Source organism: Argiope bruennichi, chromosome 9, assembly GCF_947563725.1.
Source record: "Argiope bruennichi chromosome 9, qqArgBrue1.1, whole genome shotgun sequence".
In the NCBI taxonomy this organism is placed as follows: Eukaryota; Metazoa; Arthropoda; class Arachnida; order Araneae; family Araneidae; genus Argiope; species Argiope bruennichi.
Window position 1 is genome coordinate 1,848,517 of NC_079159.1, and position 27,456 is coordinate 1,875,972.

A 27,456-nucleotide genomic window follows, 5' to 3' on the forward strand; every position below is an offset into this window, starting at 1 on the left:
AATAAAGAAGCGATCCATTGCCTAAATCAAGTATAAAAACTCCTTTGAAAATACAGCTGGATACTTTTTTTAAAATTTGCAATGTAAAACGGGTTGGTATCAATAATTCGTACATCAAAATTTAATTTCATAAATATCTATGACAGTGTTAAACTAAAAAATATATTTATGAAATAAAAAAGGAACTAAATTTCGAATTGGCACCTTGAAATAGTAGAAGTGATCATTACAAAACGCAAAGAGAGATAAAAGTTCGGCATCTGAAGGGAACCAAAGAATGTTAAGGCCTTATATTAAGAGGCTGACTGTCTGTCGGTCTTTTCTTTTTCATGGCCGTAAATGTGATGATTCAAAAACTTATCATCTTAGGCAAACGAAATTTGATTCACAATATTAACATCCAAAGCATAGACCGTTAGAAAATTTTGAATTAAATTTATCAAAGGGTTATTGATCTGGCAAATGATTTCATGGCTGCAACTGTTTTTATGTATCAAATTTTGGTTTCCGTTTTGGTCCCTTCTTACCACAATTTTTTTTGTTTTTGTTGGAAAAAATAATAAAAATATGTATTGGGTTTTCTTCAGTTTCCTGGTACTTGTGTTTTAACTGCATGCCAGGGATTCATTGTTTATAAAATATAGCGATATATTACCTTCTAATGGGCTCTTTCGTAACCATTATTCAACAACATTATTAAAATACAGATACCCGTTTTCATTGCTATACTACGGAGTAAAGAACTCTGATGTGCGGACATTTGAAAATAAAATTGTGAGCATTCGTCCTTTTACGGCCTTACTCAAGGTCCAAAATAGTGTGCGAAAATGGACGGGATGACATCTTTAATGGACAAAATGCGAAAAAGTTTCGGCAAGGGCCTTCCCACTGGTTTCATAATGAAATCAATTATCCATTATAACTCCAAAAGAATGATATATTTTTGTTCTTCAGTGTTAGCAATCCATCTAGCCATCACACGCAAAATGATGCAAAAGAACGAAGATGAAAAAAAAAAAAAAAAAAAAAAAATCATAGTATGACTTTATATAATAATGATGTCAAGTCAATCGACTGAAGAATGTGGAAGCCTCATTCCATAGTTAAGCTTAAAAAAAAAAAAAAAAAAAAAGGTATACTTTTAGAAACTAAGTGCTGTTTTCAATTCTTTGCGTGGAAGCGCTGCATTCGTCATTTCAGCATACGCATCACTTCGTCGACTCATTGACAAAAAAATAGAAATGCTTTTTAGGTAGTTGAGCATTAAATGCATTTTGACCGTTTAAAATGTTTTAAAAATAAAACGTTCACTACCGTCCATTACGTTTTATCATCTCCTTTCTGAATGTCGATTGAAATTCACTGACAAATGTGCGATTTAAAGACAAAATGCAATAAATGATTCAATGGTGGATACGAAGATTCAAGCAGAGATGTGAAAATACTCGCAAGGAAGAACGAAGTGGGTGGCTGTCTCTGATAATGATTTTCTTGCAAAAGTGGATGAGAAGATAAGGAGAACCGAAGATTCTCTATTACGCACTGTCCATGCGTTTTCTTCGAATTTTTCCTTCACTTCGCAGACAGATCTTTTCACGACGAGGGCGTGCAAAAACCCCTCTAAGATAAATACTTCAAATAAGGTGGCAATTGTGTTGAAAAATAACGGAAGCATTATACTTCATTATGCATTAACTGCTTTTCTGATAACCTAATATATATATATATATATATATATATATATATATATATATATATATATATATATATATATATATATATATATATATATATATATATTGTTATTGCCAAACAGAACTTACTCCTCGAACTTGGGTACTCCTCGTAGTAAAAATATTGCAACTTCCTTAAGGCTAATTTTTGTTGTCCTGGCCGCTGAAATCGACCTTCTTGTAATAAAATTCGTCGGCTACTTTGATCATAGAACTAACTACGCTAAGATGCACTTCCTTCTAGAGATGGTGGTGAGCAGGTTGCATGGTGTGGTCGAGCTTTCAATCTCCATAAATAAGCGAGGACCATGTATTCGCTGAAACGGGCTTCCCACGAGGGAAGGGTCTCCCGGGCCTGCTTTTAAGAGCGACCAGGGAAAAACATTTTTCCCACGGAGCTTCCCTCCTCCCACCAATCAATACACGCAAGATTAGACCTGTCCATGACGCATTCGTTAGACCGCCGAATTTATACAACAGACACGAGATCCGTGCGGTGTTTTTCCAATAGGCTAAGGGAGCTAAAATCCTTCTATAAACGGAGTGGTGGATAACATTGAATAAAAGAATATGTGTCAGGAAAGTAATTAAATGCAACAAGATTTTGGATAGCCCATTTTTATCGGAATCAAAAAATAATTTTAAACAGAAAATGTATAACAGCATGCAAGCAAAATAAACAAAAGAGTCAAGTGCAAATAGAAATAATTCAGAGTGAATCGTATTTAATATATATTTTTAAATTCCTAATGAGCAGTTAGGAACAAAAGTTTTATAATATTCATTGTGGTTTAACTTTCTTATTGCATCGCTTCTCTACATTTTAGACAACTCGGAAATAAAAAAAAAAAGAAAGAAAAATACTTGGGAGCAAGATCTGAAGCACTGGGCTCTCTTTCGGCGTCCTGATGGGCGCTGTTATAGTTAAGACAGGTTTAATTAAGAAAATACAATTATCTAAAGAGTTATAGATACCAAATATTGGCACGTAAAAATGATACATTTATTTATTTATTATGGGTGTCCTGAATAAATGAATCTAATCCACATAAAGAAATCTATAAAAAATAACTTTGAGATGAAAGGGCAATTTATTGGAACGGATTATACCTTTTAATAAATCAATCACAACGCGTAAATAATATGAGACAATTTATAAAGACAATGTATTAGCCTTTATTATACAGAGTCAGAAACTGAAAGAGATAAACAGGTACACTAATTTGATTTTTTTTAAATGATTGTTATTTACATGTATGAATAAAAGGGGGGGGGTGGAAGTAAGATATACTGCCTACACTTCTTATTTGAGTACTTGGAGACGCTTGCTTTAGAATATATTTAATTATATAAAAGTAAAATAATAATGAAACATCATGATAACAATGACAATAATTTAATAGAATAAAAAGAAAGAAAAGTTTAGTTCTAAAAAATAAAAAATAAACAGGAGATCGCGGCCGCTGTTAAAATGAATAAAGCATTATAACAGCTTTAAAAAAATACGCAAATACGAAGTTAAATTATTTGAACTGCTCTATACTCATTTCTGCCTTCTGTTGCGTGATGAAACTGACTTATAAAAAGATGATGACTTATAAAAGAAACTGTTGGCTTATAAAAAGGAATATGACAAGGAACAAAATAAATACATGTTTGTAAAGATCAGCACAAGGTTTTTTTTTTTTTTGTCTAATGAAATTTTCTGCATAACGAATCATTTCAACCTTATTATGATAAGACAATTAAATGTATAGTTTACTGTAATAAATAATCTTTTAGAGTGAAAATGAACTCTCTTGCAACTCACCTCACAATGAACAGGGGCAAAAATATTAATTCTAAATTGTTTCCAAAACTATTCATTCGTTTTCTGAATCTCTTTAAGAAGGGTTCCACGATTTCTACGAGCTAGGCTTATTTATTACTGTTATTCCTTATTATTATCCTTATTGCTAGTAATCAGTTATTATTGTTATTGAATTGAATTCCCTTTATACTATTACATATAGTTAGTATCTACACATATTATAGTTATTATTGAAATATACTTTTATAGTTGCTTATAAATAATAGTTCCTTTCATTTCAAAATGATGTGGATTTACTCATACTTGTTGCATCAAAATAATTAAAAAAAATAATCTGTACTATTGGAGGTTTAAATATTGCGATGGAAAATACTTTTATGCTCATCGAGTACGGAGTTCAACTGATAGATTGCATTAGAGTCTAAAGAGTTAAAAATAAATCCTTCATCTTTAAAGGGCTATTCTATTTTACTCTATTTTCAAAACAAAATTCAAATAAAATCTAAAATAATCATCCTAAAAATATCATTACTAATGAACGTTAAGAAACTCATTCATCAGAATGAATCATGGCGGAAACGATCCAATAGTTTAAATCCATTAACAGATATCATCATTTCCGCCGCTTGAGATAACTGAATATTTTTTAAAAATCAAAACCGCCACGCATCTCCATAAAAAGCACTGTCACCCGGTGTTTGCAAAACCATTCATTCCCCTCTCTCCCTTTCCGCCGCATAAAAAGCACTTCGTCGGCAAGACGAAAATATAGCGGAAATAAACACAAATCGGGTCTTGAGGGCTCGCAGCTATTCATTAAAAGAGAAAAAACTTCGCAACCAGCTAGAAGACAAACGATTAAAAAAAAAAAAAAAAACGGCACTTGTTTGATGCTGAACAGACGATAGAGAACATTCGGAATTCCCAGAGCATCAGATGACAGGCACCCTGAGTCACCCCGACACTTCCCACCCTCACACATTATTAGGCTAGGGGGTAGTTCTGATCCCCTTGGTTCCATCTTCCCCGTGAGTCACGCGCGTGGGTGGCATGGGAGATCGGTAGCAGGGGAATGCACAGGGAGTACAGCCCACCTGCTGCATTTCACGTTAAAACATTGCCAACAACTTGATACGTGCCGTTCAGGAACCGGAGCAAATTTTTTGTTTTCTTACGGATAAAAGCTTTCAAGCTTTCGTTTCAAAGTTCGCATGAGATTCTTCCGAGTATTTGACAAACCTGCAGAGGGGTGTCAATGGCTCCGAAGTTATGTAACTTTTTTTATTCGCAAACCCCATTTCTAGGAGAAAGAATTTCCATGACCAAGTTTTCATTAAAAATTTTTACAACGATCCCACGTTTGAAAATAAATTAGAAAATGAACTGCAACAAGATGACATTTTAATCAATTATATTTATTATTTAACACATTTCAGCAAACTTTTTTCCACTCTAGATGATTTTCTTCATCTTTCCCCAGTTTCTGCCTGGGTTGAATGAAAGTAGCAACTCATTTCAAAACCACACGAAAACTCTTTTGGAACAGACCTTGTTGTTTCAAAGCTTGACCAGAAAAATGAAAAAGAAATCTGAATCAGAACCCTCACTCTAAACTTCAGAGCCACATGTGTCCTCGTCGGATAGAACCAGCGCCAGATTTGTTTTCACTTAGCTTTTTTTAATGGAATCGGGTCTCGAACCAGTAGCACTCTGTTGTCGAAGTCAAGATTCTTCCACCGTTCCGCAAGGGATCCTGATAATGCTCAGAGTGAGTAGGAAGGGATTAATTGTTTGTTTCTTGAACGTTTATAATCTCAAATTCATACCCTTTCCTACCCCTGTCATTCATACAAATACCCTGCCAATATTCCTCATAAACCTTTCTAATAAATGTCAGGCCTATTGACTTTACACGAACATTGACATACCTTTCTTGCATACAATGATTTGATAACATATAGAGATCCTTTATATATCTTCATCATATGTAGGGACTGAAAATGTAGAAAAAAGCTTCCTATACACAGATATTCTTAACGAAATTCAGATATTAGAGATTCTTACTACAGCTTCATTTCACACATAGATTATAACTTCTTAAAATGTTATTACGTTCCCTAATGGAGTATCAGAAACTTCTGAGGATCTTCGCAGAGATTCTTCGACATTTGTAAATAAATTCACTTAAAAAAATTACTTTGATATAAAAATATTTCATTCAAATTCAAACTTTTTCATCGTGTGATTAGAATATATTCAAGTCATTCAGCTTTGAAATATTTTTCAATCATAAAGTGGCATTAAAGTTTTTGGAAGTTTTTACTTCCCCCTTTCTAGCGTATTTCTCTCTAATAAAAAAACTCAATTTTTTTTTAAGCTGTTGAAGATAAACCAGTTAGAAATTAAACTGAAAATAGGTCGCATTCATTTCTTTTATGTAACATTTTCTTATTAATGTTTATTTTTCTTGGTGATGCATGAAGGATATATTTCAGAAAAAGGATAGTCAATAACTTCTTATCTTAATATAGTAAATACTTCAGAATCCGCTGCATCGAAAGATAATTCAAAACCTTCGATAATAAAACTCGCAGTGCAGAGTTGTAATGTTACTACCAGTTCAATAGTCCAAAAAAGAATCCTAAAGAATTTTAAAGTAAGTAATATACATGAACAATTGTTGTCTTAGACATCAGTATTTTATATTACGGATTATAAAATGCTCAGTTTCAAATAAAAGTTATTTAATCCCATGGAGAAGTTTATTCGGCCACAAGATGCGCAGAAAGAATGAATGCCGTCATTCCTTTGTGATACGGATGCTCGTGCGTGCGTGTGCTTATCCCACCAGGTCGACAGTAACATCAAACCTGGTTCATGAGAGCCCGAACGCCTTCAAACAATGTAGCACAGCCTCAGGACTCGAGAACAGCTGGCTCTTATTGGAACTGATGCAGGCCAAAATGTGGGCAGGAGCAGCTTGCGTCGCATTGCATTTTGGACATAGGGGATAAACTTTGCGGCCCGTACTCGAGTGTGTCCACTTCGAAATCTAGCGAGAGTTGTTTGATCGCGCCTGTTGCCAACCCCAATTAAAACAGCACCAGGGCGACTTTCCGCATACCATTCGTGTTCCTCCAGGAAGAACAAATATCTTGTCTGACCCGGGTGGTGATTTCTGAAAAAGTAAGGCAGCCACCATGAGCAATATCCTCATGGCTGCCCTCTCGGGCTAGGCCATCGGCAATTTCATTTCCGTGCACATTCATATGCGACAGAACCCACTGAAAAGTGATCTGAACATTGGTAATCAAGCGATTCAAAAGCCGGACGATGTTCCTAGTCGTGCGGTCCCCATGCCTCCCCCATTCAGATAAATGCTGAATGGAGCTTCGACTGTCACTCAGAATCCAAATGTCAGTGCAAACACTCTCAGTTAAGCAAAATTTCAAAGCCTCCTCAATAGCTATTAGTTCTGCACGGAACACTGAGCAGTTGTCGGGGTTTCTTACACTGCTCTCAATGCCGTTCTCCTTCTTAAGAAAAAATCCACTACCAGAAATAACGCCTTCACCCGTGATGCCGTCAGTATAGATCTGTAACGCATCACAATGGATTTCATCGATAGTCTCCAAAGCACGCTGTCTAAGATATTCCTGGTCATGTGCGCTCTTGTTAGTGTATGAGCTCAATTCGGTCTTGAAAAATACACGAACATTGAATGAATCAGCAACATCCGTACCACAAACTAGTGAGACGTATTCAACTTCATTATGCAGCCAACCCTCACTTTCGGCATGGCTAAGTGGACCGGACTCTCTCTTGAGGCGGCGATTATTACTCCAACTGCGCACGTAACTAGACGTTCTGCGCTGGTCACCGTAACTGATGAATTTGGCAAAGTATTTAGCTAAGAGGTATTTGCTACGTAGTCTGAGAGATTACAAGTCAGCTTCATACAATACAATATCCCTGGAGCAACTATTAAGGAGGCCAGTGATGACTTTTCCAGCAGAGAGTCGATCCCTTTCTAGTTTATCGAGGTTGCCAGAAGAAGCAACCTGATAACCAACCACCATATTCAAGGATGGGACGAATAAGGGCAATATAAGTATTTCGAAGGGTCCGGCATCTGCTCCCCAGTCTCTACCAGAAATGTATTTCAGAACTTTCAGTCGCTGTTTTCCCCTGAGAACCAGGTTGTTTATATGGGCATGACCGAGAATCTCCTGATCTAGGATGAATCCCAGATATTTGGGATGTTTTTCACAATTCAGTCGTCTACCCAGTAGATAAATATCAGGCTCATAGTTATAAAGTTGTCTATTGGTGGTAAAAATACTTGAAACACACTTTGAGGGATTAAAAATGATTTTATGCTCCGCAGCAAACTCTTCTAACCGAAGAAGGAAATTAACATTATTCTGAGCAGTAGGTAAGCTTATATCGTTACTCCAGATTATTATATCGTCAGAATATAATCCCACACAGTGATCAGAATTAGCCTCAGCCAATACTCGTAATATGACTTTATACTCGGATACTCGTAGTACATCTATGTAAGATCAACTTACCACAGACCTTAGGGAATTGCACATGCCCCTCCATTATTCAAATGCAACCGCCTTCCATCCCACTAAAATCACAGTAAACAAACTTTGGTATTTTGTTTGAAAGCAACAAATTATATATTCAGTTTCTTTTGTACCATTTTGAAAAATTAATATATGGATCATTACATGAAAAGTTCGAATATTTTGAAATTTGATTTATTTATCGTATAAAAGGAAGGAATCTTCTGAATTGGAATCATCCATACTCTAATACCGGATAACCTTTATTTATATGATCAGGAAACCCTATCAAGGTTTTTCTCGAAAGGTCAAGTCGAAAGAAGAAATTTGTCCGCTCCGACTAACCTTAATTACTTCTTATATGACAGTCTATTCTGTTAGAATTACATCTTTGATACGTGGCAAATGTACGTAGTTAGGGCAAGTAAGCTTTCTTCGAAATATCTTTAAAATAACTAACAGCAATATAAAATTTTTTATCTACATATTACTTCTTACAGATATTTATAAGATAAAAATTTTTACTTTCCTTATATTTCATTTAATATTTCTTTCTTCAGAGCCCTTCAAATAGCTAAATTCATTTAAAAAATTAAAATAGCAAGTACAGAATTTTCAATTTAAAGCTAATATTTTAAAAAACGTAGAGGAGAAACGTTCATATTCTTTATATATTTCACCTAACAGATTCTGGCGTATAAATCAATTAAAAAAGTGAAAAGATAATAAAATAGTTATTTTATTATCTTTTCACTCAATCTAGGATGAATGGATTTAATAATTGGAAGCTTGATTTGATTGAAATTTTTTTCAAAGGATGCGAAATATTTAAAAATCGCTCTCATTTTAAACATTTACGTTTTCACATTAGATTGCTTGTTTAAAAATTGTTTAAGAATAAAGTTTTTAAAATAATTGAGAAATGTACCAAACAAAAGTTTGTAGAAGAATGGGAAAATATGCAGAACTCATAGGAAAAGCTTTAAAAAGCTTTAAATTGAAAATCCACGGCACAGAAACTGTGTTAGAAAAAAGGGAAACGAAAACAGAGCGGAAACTAGCAACATTTTAAATTAATCCTTGGCTAGAATCCAGTCATAAAAAAAGTAGAAGAGTTACTTGAACTTTTCCTCCGCTTGACAGTTTTCACGCTAAAACGTGTTGCAGTGACTGGAACCGTCAAAATTGTCATCGCATGAAATTCTTAAATGCCCTTTTTTCCTAACTTTAAAGCATGTTTCAACAGCTCGTTTTCAATTTGTTGACTATCCTGAAAGGAGCATCCAGAATACGAGCATGGCAGATGTTTTTTCCGTAGCATATTTGTTCTTTGCCTAAACAGTCATTATTTTATATTCGTATGGTTGAATTTTCATTGACTGTGCAGTTTACCAACTCTTTCAACAAGTGTAACCAACAGTGCTCTAGTTCCCCCCCCCCTCCCCTCCTCTCCAATGGTATGAGAGCTTTAGAATCCTAAATGAATCGTTGTAACAGTTCATTGCAAATATTCAGTACAAAAATTCAGTACTATAATTCTGAATTATAATTTAGATGTATTCGGATTAATGTTTAAAAATAGATCGAATTTTGAGATCATTCTTCATAACTTTTCAACTTATATATTTATCTCTAGTTGTCTTGGCTCGCTTTTATTAATGACTGAAATTTCTTTCAACTAAATCTCTATGAATAATTTGATATTCTCTTCACATCGTCTTATTAAGATCTTAAGAATTAATATCAGAATCATCTTGAATCTTAAGATGTTAAGGGAAAATCTTAAGATGATTCTGATTTTGATTCTTAAGATTTTCCCTTAACATCTTCAGATTCAAATGGAGCGACGTTTAAAATATGTTGTTTTAGAAGCCCTGCTCCTCTTACATTATTCATGAACGTCTGTAATGATCCTGAGTCACGTGGTGTTGCTTTTAGCGTCATTCAGCATCTACTTAACGCGCTTTGATCGTCAATTCCTCTCTCTTACTTCTCATGCAACGGATTGCAACATTCAACTGCGCGGCACATTTTACGTTCAACATTATGTTAACTAGATTAGAAAGGCTGATAAAAACGAATAAAGAAATAAGAACTGACAGTTATACTTTCGTCTTATAGTTATATTTTCTAACATACTTTATTCTTAGAGTATTTAATTTTCAGATTGTAAAGAAAATGGATGAATAAAAAATTTAAATTAATTATGATTTCACTGAAGAATAGGAAAAAAAGTGAGCAACATTTTTATTCCTTATCTTTAAACAATTATCTTTCCACGCTTTTTAATGTCTCTTCATTAAGCAAAAGAAGAGACATTAAACATTAGTATTAGAGATGAAAAAGGTTTAAATGTGAGAGCACTATTTATTCAAGTCATGCATATAAATAGTTTTAATAAGGAAAAAAAAGGAAGACAAGAGGAAAGGAATGGACGACAAAAAATGATTATCGCTGAAAAGATAATGCCTTTCTTTTTCATTTCAAAGTGGTGCAAAAAAAAAAAAAAAAGATTTTTTTCCCTTATAATAATTTGAAATTTATCACCAAAAAAAATATATGAATTTAATCAATTAAAACTGAAGTAAAATTGTTAGGAGTTCCAGAAAGAATATAAAAGTGTTAATAAAATTTACAAACAAGAATTGTTGTAGATAAAAAAAGTAATAAAGATTAAAAAAAAAAAACGAATTTCACTAGTGAATACGCTCACGAATATTTGTATCAATAATTATTTAAACAACAAATGTAGAAAATATTTCGGAGAAATACAATTATGAGAATACGGAATTATTTGTAACGGAATGGCTTAGTGGTTGAACTCCAGTTTTAGAACAAATGGCTGATGCTCCGAGATTCCATTCCATCAAAGATCAGCGTGGAGCACGGGTCAACCGCCCTCCCATTATTTGAGAAGGCATTAAGAATATGCGTGGCTTCGTTGGAATTTTGCAAAAGAGCACCCTTATCGATGATCCGAAGTTTTGAGAGTGAAGGTGTCATCCTAGTTATCTAACCACTGCTCAGAATTATGCTCTCCTGAATGACCGCTTCATTTTGGGAAGTTCCCATAATCCATCCGTCATTTATTCCGAATTTGGATGCGGATGTCCGATCAACACATTATCCACGATAGCTGAACTATCGGACATCTGTAAAAACCACATCAGCGTGAACGTAAGAGGAAAAAAAACCAAAAATGAGTGAGAAGCGGTTACTCATGAGGAGATCCGTAAACATTTATTTAGGGGGGAAAAAATGAATTGACATTCAGTTGTTTTTTTAAAGATAGTCCGTTTTTAATTTCAAAAATAAACAGTCTCTAATCCCTTTGAATTATATATTTCAATGCTTAAATAATGTTTATATGCCAAACGCAGCAATAATGTTTTTGAATTGAAGAGTAATTAAAGTTCCCATTGTTTCAAATAAAATTCCTTATAGAAATGCCGCCTATTGCAATGCTCCTCATGATACGACTTCAAGAATAATTTTAATTGGATTTCAGTCGGCATGTGAAATATAGCGATGCTAAAAGATATTGGATCATTCATCAGTAGATGTATTGAAATTGTATGCGTTTGCATTTGTATTGAACATTTTTTTGATAGATGCAATAGGAAATCTTCGTTCGAAATTGACTTTCGGCTTTTCCGTTCAAATATCTTTCAACCTATGCATATGATTCAATCTTGTTGGGAAACTCCATTCCCTGTCCACTTCTATTTATTTTCATACTTCTGACCCTCATGAAGTGAGAAGAGGTAATGACGGAAGAAGAAATCCTTTTTCTTTCCCTTACATTTACAAATGAATGGAATCTATCTTCCAACATGAATTGGACCACATAACTTTTTAAAAATCTTTTTCATCATTCAGGTTTTTGCTGTTGTTGCTGTAGTCTTTTCAAATTGCGAATATTTTTCATTCTATTGTAAGAAGAAAATAATTGAATTGAGAATGTTAATATTTGTCTGTGCCGAAAGAAGTGAAGATTCGATTTGAGATTTCGAAAGCTTTTTTGCTGACTCTTTAAGTGTTTTTGATTGATCTTGTTAAATAGATTGTTCCTGGCAAAGCATGAAGCGAACTGATATATCAGAATGGTGGATAAAATTAAATCAAAATTAAAAATTTTAAATTATAAACAAAGGAATATATAGAGGAATGGTCATTTATATCTTGGTAACCATTAATGCTGAGTATCTTATTATGATATTTAAGCATTCACACTACAATAAATAATGTAAAGTTATATGAGTATTAGCATTTGCGTTCTTAAAATAAACGTTATATTATTTGTGGGGGGGGGGGAGGACATTGCACTGGGTCCTAAAAAATACAAGGTTAATGAAGATAATTTTTGAAAATTGAAAAGTTTTTTGAATAAAAAAAAATGATGACTTAGCATATTATGTATAAAAATATTTGAACTAAAGTTAAAAAAAAAGAATCTTTTCAAAACTGTAAAGAATATGTCCCTATTGCAGTTTTGAACTTTACATTAATATAAGTAAAGCTTTTTTTCCACTTTACATCAATGGTGTTACCTACGGTTGACATCTCGAACACAAAAGATAAGATTTGTAATTCTTTTGAAGCTGAAAGTTAAAGAATGAAACTAAAAGTGGCGAAAGATTAACACATTACACTACTGGTACTAGTAGATTTAACCTAAAGAGAATGACCCTAGATTTTCATAAATTGTGAGGTAATTGATAATTTGTTAATATAAATCCCTTTTGCCTGAGGCCATGTAGTGCTCAGGAAGGGATTCTTTTTCTTTTTTGCAAAGCTATTGCAATGATGAATTTTGGGAGTTCCGAAGAAAATCTTCCCTTTTATTCATTCGTCAGCAAACTTAAAACTTTACTCTTAAAAGTTTTACCATACTTCAAATTATAATTTGACACATTTTGATGATGGTATGCAATATCTTGATGCTAAAAAAGTCTAATTTGTAGATTATGTAAAAAAAGTTTAAAAAATATTAATAATAAAAATAAAAAAAAAATCAGTTAAAGATATTTTGCTCTACCTGGAAAATTTCACAAATCAAGATAAGTACTTTATTATTATTATTTTTTTTATTTACGGCAGTTTCATTTTTGCTGCCGACTTAACTACAGTGCTTGGTTTAAATCAACTTTGTGGTGCAATGGAAATGATCACGCGGTAATTCCTATCATCAATCCAAATGCTTGCCCTGTCTACGCTCTGAATGTTCAATAATTACTTTTTGATCAAGGAATAGTTTTTTAACGATGCGCTAGATATGATAGCAAATATTTAAAACTGATTTTTAAATAATTTTTTAAAGAATAAAATTTTTTCTAATAAAATGTGTAAAGGAAAAAATTCTTTCCTTAAGATCAGATCTGCTTTTTTAGGGATACTTAATTTAAAGTGTTTTTTCGAAATTTATTTACTTGTTGAGAAATAAAATATAAATTTATCATGTTAACATTTCGATCTTAAAAATTAGCTCTTTTATGGTATATGCGATCAAAATATTTGAGAAATATTCAAAATAAATAAATAAATAATAATAATAATTAAAAGTAGCTTTTCATATGAGATAAGTATACATTTTTAGACTGAAATTTGTTGCTTAAGTAGTATAAAAGGTGTTCGATTTATCGGGACTCAACAGTTAATTTTAATTTTTGAACCTTAGAGATATACATGCAATTACCAATTGAAAATAAAATGATTTAAATGATATTAAAAAAATATATTTTGCTTTGTTTTGTGTCGGCCAATGAATGTACAACTGCAAAAATTATGAAATCTATACTTCTTTATATTTTCTAATCCCTTTAATAGTGTGTAAAAACATTCTTGGGAGACTAATATTTTAAAGGAAGGAAAGTTTCTCTCATATGAGATAAAAACTGACCAAATTATGAAACTCTGAAATCACGCTTTTGAACGACTTTAGACCATTTCAAATGTTTCTTCAAGAAAGATAATACAATCAACGGACAAGATTTACTAAAGTCGTCACTGATTGATCTAAAATAATAAAATTCAAAGCTTCAAAACTCGGGCAGCTCTGACAACAAAAGTGTGAACCTTTTTTCCATACAAATTATTTTATAAAATATGACTAATATTATAAATTAGTATATTTTACTAAAGCTGACAAATAAAATGGGATATAGACTTCGCAATGTTTCTCTTAATTTAAACAGAATCAAAAATTAATCATGTCTATTATTTAAAGCATTTTTTCGAATTTGTAATATGTGTCTACTTCTGACGGTTAAGGAAATAACTGTTGGCCTATGATTTCTGTGAACATGTTTTGTAGCTGAAACATAAATAATTAAAGTAGTATTTCAAAAATATATGCATGGAAACTTAAATATATTATCTAGTTTTGGTCCTTTATAGAAAATATTCAAACTCAAATTTCGATTTAACGATGACAAACCTTGAGGCTATTTCTTGAATTTTTGTATTAAATTTAAAGTTGATAAGGTTTATTTAAGCAACTGTCTTCTTTCTCATGGCAGCATATAGCTGCAAAGAGAAAGAAAACCGTTTAAAAGCCTGCAACTCCGTATTTTTGAGTTGAAAAGAAAATCGTAATGTTAAAAAGTCGCCATTACTCAAAGCATATAAGAAAGGAAGTATCTTATTTAATAATCTAATAATTTCAACTATAAGTTTCGAATTGGAATGGAAATATTAGCAGAAGTAACACTTTTAATTACTTTAGTAGAATATACTTGACAAGGTATTTAAACTGATCTATTCGAAAGTTCTTACCTAGCACGGACGCACTATTAAGTTTAGTTTAGTTCAGTTATATAAACGTCCCGTTTTAAAGCAGCACTAGGACTATTTTGGGACAGACCTCGAGGTTTTGAACCGCGGTTAGATGACGAAGACGAAACTTGAGCTTTTAGGAAGTTAGCTTTCCAAACTTCCACACCACACCAGTGGGTGGACGTTTGGTCTCGATGTTTTTAACGTGTACAAGACCCACTTACAAGACTCTTCTTTGGGGAATCAGGACTCGAGCCTGAAACCTTCCGGTTCCGAAGCCGAGACTTTATCATCAGGCCACTGGGGCCCAACGATGCCGAAAGAAGCGACTCTGAATATGATTAGCTTACAAATGTTAAAGACAAGTTTAAAGAGAACCGAGCATTCACAACTATGCATTTTCTTCAAATTCGGTGGCCTGGTGGGAGTTTTTCGAACTTGAAAAACTCCCACCAGGCCGCTGTGGCCCTAACGTACTATCAAAGAAGAAAAGTAAGAAATTCACAACGATCCTCACATTTTTGAGGGACAGTGGAAGAAACTTCTGTTGTAGAAGAGAGTTAGAGTAATTTGATTTTGTGTCTTCATTTCAAGTTTCTGTAGTGGGTTTATATATCCAAATGTAATTATATTCTAAGATTGTTTAAATGTAAAAATAACATTTTTGGAACTTTCTTAAGCTAATAATCAGTGTTACCTTTTTTTTTTAAATACTTTTTCTTTGCAGCTGGCTGATTGATACACAATTCAATAGTCTTGGTAAGTTTATTGTACATTTAGATTGGGAAAAAAAGTTCTTTAGAAACTTATTTGTCACTTTATTTAAAACTTATTTGTCACTTTATTTAATTTTAAATCTTAATTTTTTATGTACAAGATACTGAAAACTGTGGGGGAATACATTCGATAAAATATACGACTCGTGTTTAATGGCAGACACATTTTGCACATATAGCGCAACAGTGCAGTTAGTTGAAAAAACAATATCTGATATGATATGATGACATTTCATATGACAAGTTCTTTTCAGCACTTGCTTTCAGTTCTCCAAAAGATTAAAATTATGAAGTAAATTTTACATAATGATCAGTTTTGTTACTGCGCCCATTCGTTAGAATGATATTAGAAGCATTTTTAGTCTAAACACTGTCGTTGCTATAATTAAGTTCAAAGTTTAAAGAATAATAGAAAGACAGACGAATGAAACCTTAAGCATTGGTTATCGAATCAGTGGTGAGTTTCCAACCAAGCCGATTAGGCAGCTGCCTGGGGACTATGGGCTAAGGAACGGCTGCAATTACAAAGTGCAATCCTTTCCATCGTAAAATGTTGCAAATCTTCTTATTTGCCAAGTTGCCAAATAGGTAAATTTGTAAACAATACAATTTCTATGAATTATAAAATAGAACTTGAATATGTGCTTGCGATGACTTATTATATAAATAAATGAATTACTAATTTATAGTATATTAGAATATTGATTATTCCTTAATTAGTTAGGCATTTTCAGCCTGATAAATCCTGTAAAATTGTCAGATGTTTCTTGTTCGCACAATTTAATATCATTCCGAGAAACTATTTACCGATATAATAACTCATGATTATGATTATTTTTTAAAAAAAATTTGAATAACATAAATTGCTAAACTGTTTATAAATTAAGAATGTCATGAAATATGAAACTCGTACATTTGTTATGTTTTTGAAAGAGCAGCCACATAAAGGGCCATAAAATGTATAGTTACAGCACTAAGTCAGAAAGTGCATGTTGGCAACATTTGTGCATGTTATATTTAATTTCTTCGAATATTAAATATATTTAGTGTTCATCAAGGAGAGTGCAATAAAATTATTATAGACGATAAAAATGTTTTAGTAAATTAAAATAAATTCAATTAGTTGCAAAATTAAATTAGATGTTAAAATTCTCAATGAAACGATTTTTCTTTTAGATAATAGGAAAATTCTTTTGAAAATAATAATGAAGATGATGTCATTTATTCAATCAACCCTCTAGTTAAATATTATTTCGAAAGTTAAAGTTGTTGACTTTACATAATTAACACTTTAAAAACAGATAGGTAGTTACCAAAATGAAAACCAATATTGTATCAAACACCATAAAATAATTTACAATCAAAATTTAAGCTGATGTGTTCTTAAATTTTTTTTTAAATTTCTTTTCTTTACTTTTAAAAAAACAAAGTAAAATTCAAAATTTTTAGCCCCATAACATCTTTATTATTCATTCATATAACTTTCTTGTGATAAAAAAATTTCACCTAACTTTCTTGTCATTACAAAGTTTGTTACTTGAACCTCAATCAACGCTGATGCAAAATGAAAATTATTCAAGTTTTTAAAATATTCATTACACAGAGTTACACCAAAGTTATTCATAATAATGCAAAAGAGAGACTACATAAACTTATGAAATTTCCGTTGCATAAACCTTAACCGAAACAGTAAACTTACCTTAAATTCCGATTCATACGCATGATGAAAATGCGTTTTTCTTGTTCAGAAGGGAAAAAATGGATGCTTCTCCTCAGTTCCGAGAAGCTCTACTCTAAACGCGTCCGAACTTTCTCTTCGCACTTCGGCACTCTCCCTGAACTTACTCCAAGTGTTCCCAATTGCTCTTTCCTGCACCCCGCGATAGCAGCCAACCAATAGGGACGCTCATTCGAGGGGTGGAGCGTATGCAATGTTTTTTTCCCGCCAGATATTGAGGGGGTGAGCGAATTTTTTCTTCTTTCCGATTTCGTTCGCACGGACAGACGACAGTTGTTTGTGTTTCGTCGAGCCAAAGGGTGGTTTGGCCGATAAACGACCGGAATGTTTGCACAGGTTTATGTATATTGGTGATATGGAAAGGTCATTTCACAAATGGCAAGCATTTCAAATATTGGCATATTTATTTGATCCGAAACTTGCTACAGATTTACTAACTCACGTTTGGCACAACATGGACCGATGCTGGTCATGCGCCATAAATCTCCAAACAAACCTAAAGCTGGAACTTGTGAGTGAGATTTTTTTTTAAGAAGACATTTTTCAACCTCGTTATTAGTTTGAATTGTCAATAGCGCATCATCTGAAGCGATTCACTCGCACTCATTTTTTACAGAAAAAAAAAATCAACAAAATACGAATAGTTTTAAAATAAGTTCTAAGCACTTTTATATTTCTGATAGCAATCTTACGCTACCAATGACTAGAAATATTTTTATGAAATAAAAATCAAGTTTTTTGTACAAAACTATTTTGTTTTAAATGCTTTCAAACAAATGTTCAATATTTTTACCTCCGTGATAAAAGTTATAAAAATATAGAAGACTTTTTCACTCCTCTTCCACAGCGTCCGTTTTCTATTCATACAGGGTGTATTTAAGCAATTTCAGAGAGATTTCGATGAAAATAAGGGGAAAAAACATGTGGAAAAATAATTTCTGACCGCATTTTATTATTAGAAATGAGAAATTCTGTTTCCTATTTTTAAATTTATTCTTCTTTCAAAAAATTTAATTCATTCTTCTTTCAAAATGGCGCATTGTAAACAGGCTGTGGATGGAAGGATATGTTTTTGCGCTTTCAGAAGAGCAATATTCCAATTTCGTAATTTAATGAAACATAATAAATGTATGGTGTTGAAATTTCTAAGAGCAAAATAATTAACATCATTACAAGTAAAGGGAAAAGTCACCAAACATTATTTCTAAATGGAAAGGAGACAAAACGAATACCCTAAAAATGTAGGTATTGTTTCAAATGCTCCTCATTGAAATTTGTTTGGTAAAAAGAGAAAACTCACCGATGCAGAAATCACTTTAAGTCTTTAAATACATTTGTAGCAATAATAAATAAAATACGAAACCAAGATTTTGAACTTTACCCTTTATTGGGCATCATTCCGGGGTACTGACAAATAAAATGTTTCAGGGTTATATCATGATAAACGGATGAAGTAAATACTAAAACATCAAAAGTTCGTTTATTTCTCATTTCATTTATGAAATAAAGGGTGGCGAATATACTTCCCAGAGATCGTTCAGGGGAACTAAAAGTGGCAAGCATACTTACTACTGAACCTTAAGGACAAAAAATATTATCAAATGTTCACTTGCAAATATAACTTACCACTCCATTTTGGGTAATTTAAAACAAATTTATACAGCTTTTTTTATTTAGAAATCATGGATTTCGGAATTCAAATTCGATAATGTCTTTCATCAAAGTTTGGATTTCACTTTGCATTTATTAGGCCGGCTGGTTGCATTGCATAAAAATAAAACTGTTGCAAATCTGCTGCAATTTTATAAATGACATATTAGCTAGGTTTTCAATTAATAAATAAATTAAAATGTCGTAAACTACAGTATTCAAATAATCAACACACAAAAAAGGGAGTCAAAATAGGCATAAAGTCAATATCCCAATTTTAAGAAATTCCAACTGCATCAATAATTTTTTTTCATTTTTAAAAATTAATATTGAATTTAAATGAAATAAATTCCCTAACAAATAGTGATAATTAAACATTAGAATATCTTAGACATAAAGAACACAACACAGTGATGTTTCATTTCTGAAAACTTTTTAAGGTGTAAACATTTAATGACAAACAATGGAACTTAATGCCGCTGCTGTTCTCTGACCGTCCACAATGAAAATCATCACAACGTGAACAGGTAGTAGTAAGAATATTTACCATTATGGAATTTAAATTATATTTAACTGTAGACATAATTCATTTCAGGGCTATTAAAGTAGCTAAATCGATTCTCAAGCATCTGATTATCCTATTTATCATTTTAAAATACCTTATTCAGCCCTCAGAAAATCTTTCGCAGGTACTTAGAATATATGCCAGAGAACTATAAAGGGTAAAATAAGCTATCAATAGTTCAACAGTTCATCGCAGGCAATTAGTAGAACCTCTACGGAAACTATTGAACTCGAGATAAACACACTAATGAAACATGGATTTATCAAATGACTGCAGTAAAAAAAAAAAAAAAAAAAGGAATAGATGTATTTGCTTTTGAAAGCAAAGACAAGTAAAATGTACAAACCTATTTTTGTTAATGCAAAATAATTTTATTAAGGGGTATGATTGTTGCAGAATTCTCTTATAATGGGAAATTAAAGAAAAAAAAGTGGGAAGAAATGATAAAATCAACTTCTTGTATTTTCAAGAAAGAGTTTTACGTTCTATATTTACAGAATAAATTCCATTTCTTTATCACAATAATTGTGAAAGTGTATAATTTTTCATAAAAAATTTATGTTGAAAAAAAACCCCACTGAATTCCTTATAAAAACAAAGGCTGATTCAGGTATTGCGTGTATACTTTTACAACATATTTTTACATATTCCTCAGTGGTTTCACCTATCGCCTACTGTGCCTTTGGTCTGTTGAAGAAAGATCTTTCTAAACGCAAACACACTGGGACTGATAGGCTCTGGAAAATGGGTGAAGAGAGATGAAAATCAGTACCCCTGTAAATTTGACAAAAGCTTTTCTATCGTAAAAATCACAGTGCGGACTTATAATTTATAAAAAATATAATCAGATCAAATTTTCATACAATAATTTTTACATTTTTAAAAGTAATTAAAAAGCCGCGAAATCGTTCTAGAAAACGATAAACTCCCTCTATAATTTGATGTACATTTGTTAATTGCTCTATAGACAGTATAAATGCGTCAAAGTCTATGTGTGGTGTGTCTTGGATTTAGTGGGAAAATGAGTAAAAGGACAGATTGATATCAGTTCCCTCCCTCACTAAAAATTTATGGTCAGTTTAGATGTATAACTGTTGCTTTGTCTTGATAACTTTTAGATATATTAATGGTCCATTTAAAAGTTCGTGATTTTGAGCCATGGTTGGATGGTGAGGACGATATCTCGGTTGACAACGCTCGCTCCAAATTTCTATGCCTCAACGACGGAAGGATGTTTTACCCAGGACGACAAAGTTAACGTCATCAGATCGTTAGTGACGTCGGTTTTCGAGCTCATGCCCCTTGGAACACCGAAGCCGGACCTGACCACTAGGCGAATGCAATTCTTGCCTAAATCGAGAATTACACCATGATGATTTTGAGAATAAAGGTAGAATATTTCTTCATTAAATATTGCCGTTAAAATGGTAATATTATTATGAGAAGCTTCATTTTTACATTTTTGTTTTCATCTTTCCAAACATATTTTCAATTTTCATTATAAAATAACCACAAAATCTTAACTAAAAGTTCTTTAGGTTTCTTTTGCCACGTTTTCATATTTTTTTGCTTTGCCTTTAAATGTATAAATATTTCGTATCACGATCATTTGGATATATTTAATTCATCAAGTAGGGTAACATTTAATTTTTCATTTCATTAATTTTTATTTAATTTTTGCACAGATAAACGATGATCATGCAAAAATTTATTTTAGGCTATATATATATACATAATTTAATTCTTGAATAAATTGTTACAATTCACCTCAGGACATCATTATCACGCATGATGGCGCACCTCCTTACATTAATCATCGTCTAAAGCAATTGCTCGGATTGACTTTCGCAGATCCCCTGTTAATCAGCCGACGTTTTTTAATAGCAGGGTGCTCTACTGATTCTTTTCGGGCTCGACTTTTGGTTATGGGACAATATCCACCATCAGAGATCCGCATCATCTAAAAAACCCTCGCCATCTTCTTGATACTGAGGCAGACGTACTCGAATCAGCTCTGAAAAATATGGTCCCGCAGTTAGAGCCCGTTGTTGAACATCATTGGAATATTTTGTAGCTCCAATTTAATCTCATCTGGACCAACAGAACATATTCTAGAGCCCTATGAAGTGGGAATCTTATTTCTTGGTAACTCTGCAAATAAAAACAATAAATTTATGGCAGCCATCAGAGGGAATGTTCGCCAACAGGAAGCGAAATAAAGACATGCTCTTAAATCTTATATACAAGCGTTTTGAAACTTACCATTCTCCAATTTATTTATTTATTTTTGCTTCTGAGGTTTGTTTTAGAGAAGAGTTCTGTCATTTCCTGTGCAATTCAGTTCCCACCTTGCCCAGATACAAATGCAGTTTGACTGAATTTTGCCTCCTATTGTGACCATTTCCTTATTGAGATCATTCGACATGAATTTGTCTAAAAGTTCAATCTTTCAGAGAGATATTTTTATTTTTCATCTAAATGGAAATCTGTTTGAAAATCATTACCTGAAAGTTACTCTCGAATTGTGTTCTCCAGTATAAATAATTACTTTGTTCTTTCATGTTACAATTTTCATTATGCATACCGTTGGTATTTTTATTGAAGTATTTATTGTTACACATCTTTGCCTTGCAATTTGTGTTGAAGAAATGGGTGTTTAGTATTTGAAGGGAAATTGGTTTTTAGTGTCAGATATAACTCAATGCTTCACAAAACGAATGATATGATTATTTATAAATCTTATGACGCATTTAATATACTCAACAAAGTTAAACACAATATTCAATCAAACAAATGAAAATCAGAATATTATATTCGAATCTGCTACTATTGAAATCCAAATGTGATGATGAGGCTAAAAAAAACAGCAATATCATGCCCAATCTACTATTTATCTTGCTAAGTCAAAGATTAAGTAACAGGAGAATTCATATTAGACCACAATCGATGACCTCCATATTTGCTACATTTCTGATAAGTGGAAGTGAAAAACTCTTATTGTAACCCATTGCATCATTTACACTTTGCTAAGGCGTTGATGGCGATGAACGACTGAAGGCTCCTGCATCCTTTGTCTTCCTGATTGTCCATAGCAACTATTACAATATTCATCGAATGACGATAACTCTGACGGAAAAATAAATAAAAATATTGTGAGAAATATTTTTTAAAAAATATCATCCGCAAGGCAGAGTGTCGATGTGTGTGATAATCATACTGAGAATAAGCTACAATTCTTACCGTCAACAACAATCCATTTGAAGTTAAGAAGCTTCCTGCATCCTGGCACTGTTGGAGAGGTTTTGTCAAATCATTTCAAAATATCCGATTTGCTGCTTAGTACTCAGGTTAAATAAATAAGGTTCTAAAAAGAAAAGGTAAAATATGAGGACTGCGGAAACTTGTTGCAAAACTGTTTAGCTAGTCATCATATTTAAAATTTTAATAACTTAATATGTAACTTAAAAAAGCTCATTAAAAAGCCATTGGATTCTTTTCATTGTACACTAGGTTTTTCCTTATATTATTTCAACAATCTAATATGTATTCCAGAGGCAGCTGTTGAAAAACCTTGTGGAGAAAAGTAAAGTTCGAGTCATTTTTAATAATAAAGTCTTCAGTTAAAAAAAAATAGGAAAGGAAATAAATTCTAGATGAGTATTTAACTCTTTGAATTCGAAGCAATCAGAGTGGAAAAAAAATGAATAGGCACTATTCTACATAATATAGACAGAAATAATTTTAATGGCATTTTTAAATAAAATACAATATAATGAAATATACGGACAACATTTTTTTCACATTTGCTATACATTCAAAATTTTAGTTTATGACAAAACTGTAAATTTTCAGTTCAGCGAGGATTATATCATTAGTGAGTATTTCTATTTTAAACTGTGCTATAAGCTCGTTTCCAAGATAAAGTTCATAGGAAAAAAAATCGCCAAATCACACAAGCTTCTTATGAAAAGTCAAGCTTAATATAATATGTAATGGAAAGATTAAACCTAAAATTAAACTACCCTTAAAACTGTATTTATTTTCCATGTGTATTATTTTTGCATTTCGAATTTGGTACTTCGATAAAATAATGTCATTTTCTTACTTCATTCAAAAAGGAAACTTCTATGGAAAACCTTTTTGTTTTATTGATTTATTTTTCATTAAAAATATTATTATAATTGCTACAAATTTGTGTGTGCGCGCGCGAGTGCGGGTGTTTGGGTAAATATCATAAATCCTTCGACTGTTTATGTGTATCTGCCAGTGATCATGCACCATCACCACCGAACTTGGCAGATGTGATAAACTATGGAATGTTTATGAAACAATTCAACGTCATACAATACGTCAATTCAAACATTCGATCTCTCTCTCTCTCTCTCTCTTTCTACACACACACACACACACACACACACACACACACACACACACACACACACACATATATATATATAAAAAGACAGAGAGAGATTTCTCCGAATGCTATTTGTTGATTTGTAATTAAATAAAAATTGGATCGTAACCTAAATAATTTGAATCGTAACGTAAATTTGTCTAATTGAAACACTTTCTTATTAAACTCCTTTTTAATAATTTCTTTTCTTTCGTTTATTAATTTCTTGGTTTTTCTCTTCATCTCACAATTTTTAAATTTTTCTTTATTTTATTTCATGCAATGTATTTTTTGATGAGATTTCTTCATTTGCAGTATACTATTAGTTATTAAAATTCCCCTCCTCTTTTTTTTAAATTACCGGAGAAAGAACGCTTTAAAAATCATGCTTGTTTTATTTATTTATTTGATGAAATAACATCAATAAAATGAATGAGCTATCCTTCAGCGTCTAAAATAAGAAAAAAAAATTCATTTAAATTTTTTTCTTAGATATTTTCTATTTTTGTGATAAAAATTTCCTTATATATATATATATATATATATATAGAGAGAGAGAGAGAGAGAGAGAGAGAGAAGAATGAATGTCAAAAAATCACAAATGAAATTGTTTTTTGTAAATATTCGTTTGGAATAGCTGCACAAGTTTTCATTTCGATTTATGCTCATTACATGTTTTCTTTTTTGCCTATATAAATAGTATAATTAAAAATTCGAAGGATGAGCTACATTTATTGTGCGTTTCTTCATTTTTGTAATATAAAGTAATAAAATGTTGTAAGTGAATATGTACCAAGTATTTTTTCACGCTGCCATCTGGTGAATAAAACTAGAATTTATCTTCGTTTTCAAAATAATGCTTTCTTTCGAGTCAATCATTTTTCAATACTATTGTAATAGCAAATATACTTTTTTTGAGATTTAAAAAATAATTTAAGCACTGAAGTTTGATCGAAACACATTTTGAACCATGCGAATTCTAACCTTTTTTCTAAGATGATTATATAAAAATTTGTGGAAAATTTTTCATATTTATAAAGAATTTAATTTTTAAATCTGTAAGAACAAATTTTTTATTAAAAATGATTATCTAACCATTTTCGGAAACATATTCTTCTTCTTATTATTATTGTTGCTGCTGCTGTTTCAAATGGTCTATCACAAGAGTGTCAAACTTCAATACTAGCGCTGAACAAAAATGGAACGTCTAGGTTTATGCAACCCACAAAAAAAGAAATATTGTAATTTTTATTGATTAAAATATCTCAAAAGTATAGTATTAAAATGAACAACAACAAAAATAACTAGTAAAATCGAAGCTTTTCCTTATTGTGATTCCTGACTTCTCTCGTGAGGGAACTTCAGTAAGATATGCAAGACCTGCTGTGTACGTGTACGGGGACAGCGAACATCATTTTGAAAGCTATGGCATACTCTTTGTGTGGTGCGAAACTTTAAACAAAGGATTTTGCACCAGCTCTGGGGTCGTTTTCATCATCTGAACGTGATTTATTTTTAAGAAGTTCGTCTCTAAATAACCTTTTTTGCCTCAAATCAGGATGTTAATATAACTAAACTAGATATGACAGTCCCTTACTACTACAATCTTTCCTATTTCGAAAGACGAATATCAGCAAATCTCTATCTGAAAAGGAACAAATAATTGCTCGCAAAGTTCTCTCAAATTTGGAAATATTTTCCTTTGACAAATTTCATTTTCAAACTTTATTGACAAAAAGGAGCTTTAATTTCAAGTATCTAAATTTGTTTGAATTTTTTCTTATAGTCTGAGAAGCATTGGATCTCAATTATTTCAAATTTCATTGGTCTAGGCTCTGATTGAGTAACAATGGAGACTATCGGAGAAGATGACTCACTTCCAAGAATTTAAAAACCTTTAAGCATCTCTTCTGTTAGTTTAAAAATTAATATTTGCATGCGATTTTTTGGTTGGTAATTCCTAGAATTGAGCCTGAAAATCAAGTTTGTTTCAGAAGAGTTGTTTTCAACCGATTGAAACCAAAATTCCTTTCTCTGGATGGATTTCGCGCGAAATTGGACGGAAATCTATAAATTTTGTATAAAGGTAACGTATCCAATTTTATCAGTTTGGCTGAAAGTGTTTTAGAGTTAATATTTGTCATAGGCAGAGATAGACAGACAGACATGAAGCCCGAACACATGTTTTTTCATTTCTGAGGTCTGAAATGTGGAAGTTGATCAAAATCTCGAGTTCGAATTTTCTGATGTTTACATCACTTTCTCTGCGATTCGTATACGAGAAAGTGACGAGGAAAAGGCAGTAGAAACATTTCAATTCAGAATCAATTTCCATGTCCATTTCCTTATTTTTTAAAACATTTGAATTTACTGTACCATATTTTTTTTATTTTGTATTATACTAATCTTGAATACAATGAAATCTATCTTCTTAATAAAATTACTGAATCAACTTAATAAAATTACTTACTGTTTTATAGAACTTATTTTATAAATGATTAAATTTTTTTTTATTATAATTATTATTTTTTTTGTTTATATTTTATTAAAATGTTAATTTTTTTACTTTATAATTATTATTTATTAAGAATGTTAAATCATTAAAATAAATATTTATTTCCTTTTTACTTTAAAATTTAGTGACACATTTAAATATCGCACCTTATTTTTAGATACGAGTTTTGCTTCTTTTGAATCTTTGAGTAGATTAAATTTTGAATATAATCCTTTTGATTTCGAATTGGACCAATTCCGTTTCATTCCTAATGGTTTTATGGGGAGAAAGCACATTTTAAAACTAATTTTAGGAAAAAATTAATTTGTTTTTCATGTGTTTTTTATTTTTATTACTTCATTTTATATGATATTATTTAAATAAAGGAATTTCCCTTTGATTGACAAATGGTATATTGAGCCATAGCAAAGGGAAAAAACACTTAAAAAGAAAAAGAATTAGTATATTCTTTTTAATTTCAATTTTATTAAAATTGCTTTAAAGTTTGTTTTATATAATTTTTAAGACAATATTTTAAGATAAAAAGAGGAAAAGAGTTATACATTATTTTTAGAATAAATTACATTTATTTAGAAATGTTTAGAATATTTTAGAATAAAATATTTAGAAATTTAGAAATATTTTAGAATAAAAAAAAATACCAATTTCATATTCTTTTCATAGATTTCGTAGAATATGCCTGAAATTCGCATCATTGGAACCCAGTGCTGTATTCAAATTACAGCAGCTGACAAGTTATGCAATCATTTCTAGAAATATTATATTTATTTCTTGTATACTCAGTCATACTCGTGCACTTTCAATAAATAGTTATTTTCGAAACAGCTTGAATAAAGCATTCCACATATTTGCTGTACAAGCGAAAATATTCTATATCAGTTTCATTACTTTCACATAATACCTCGACACATTTCGTTTAGTCGCA

The 27,456-nt window shown here is 31.6% G+C and overlaps 1 protein-coding gene across 2 annotated transcripts in view; it reads right to left on the reverse strand.

Moving 5' to 3' along the window:
• LOC129983668 (papilin-like) overlaps positions 1-17,598 on the reverse strand; it is a 123,826-nt gene extending 106,228 nt beyond the window's left edge. Inside the window, exon 1 of one of the 2 annotated variants that reach the window (XM_056093238.1) lies at positions 17,367-17,598. In XM_056093238.1, coding sequence (XP_055949213.1) covers positions 17,367-17,389 — 23 coding nt within the window. In that variant the 5' untranslated portion in view covers positions 17,390-17,598. The remainder of the gene's footprint in view (positions 1-17,366) is intronic. The other variant, XM_056093237.1, reaches the window with a different exon arrangement.
• Between the last annotated feature and the right edge of the window lie 9,858 nt (positions 17,599-27,456).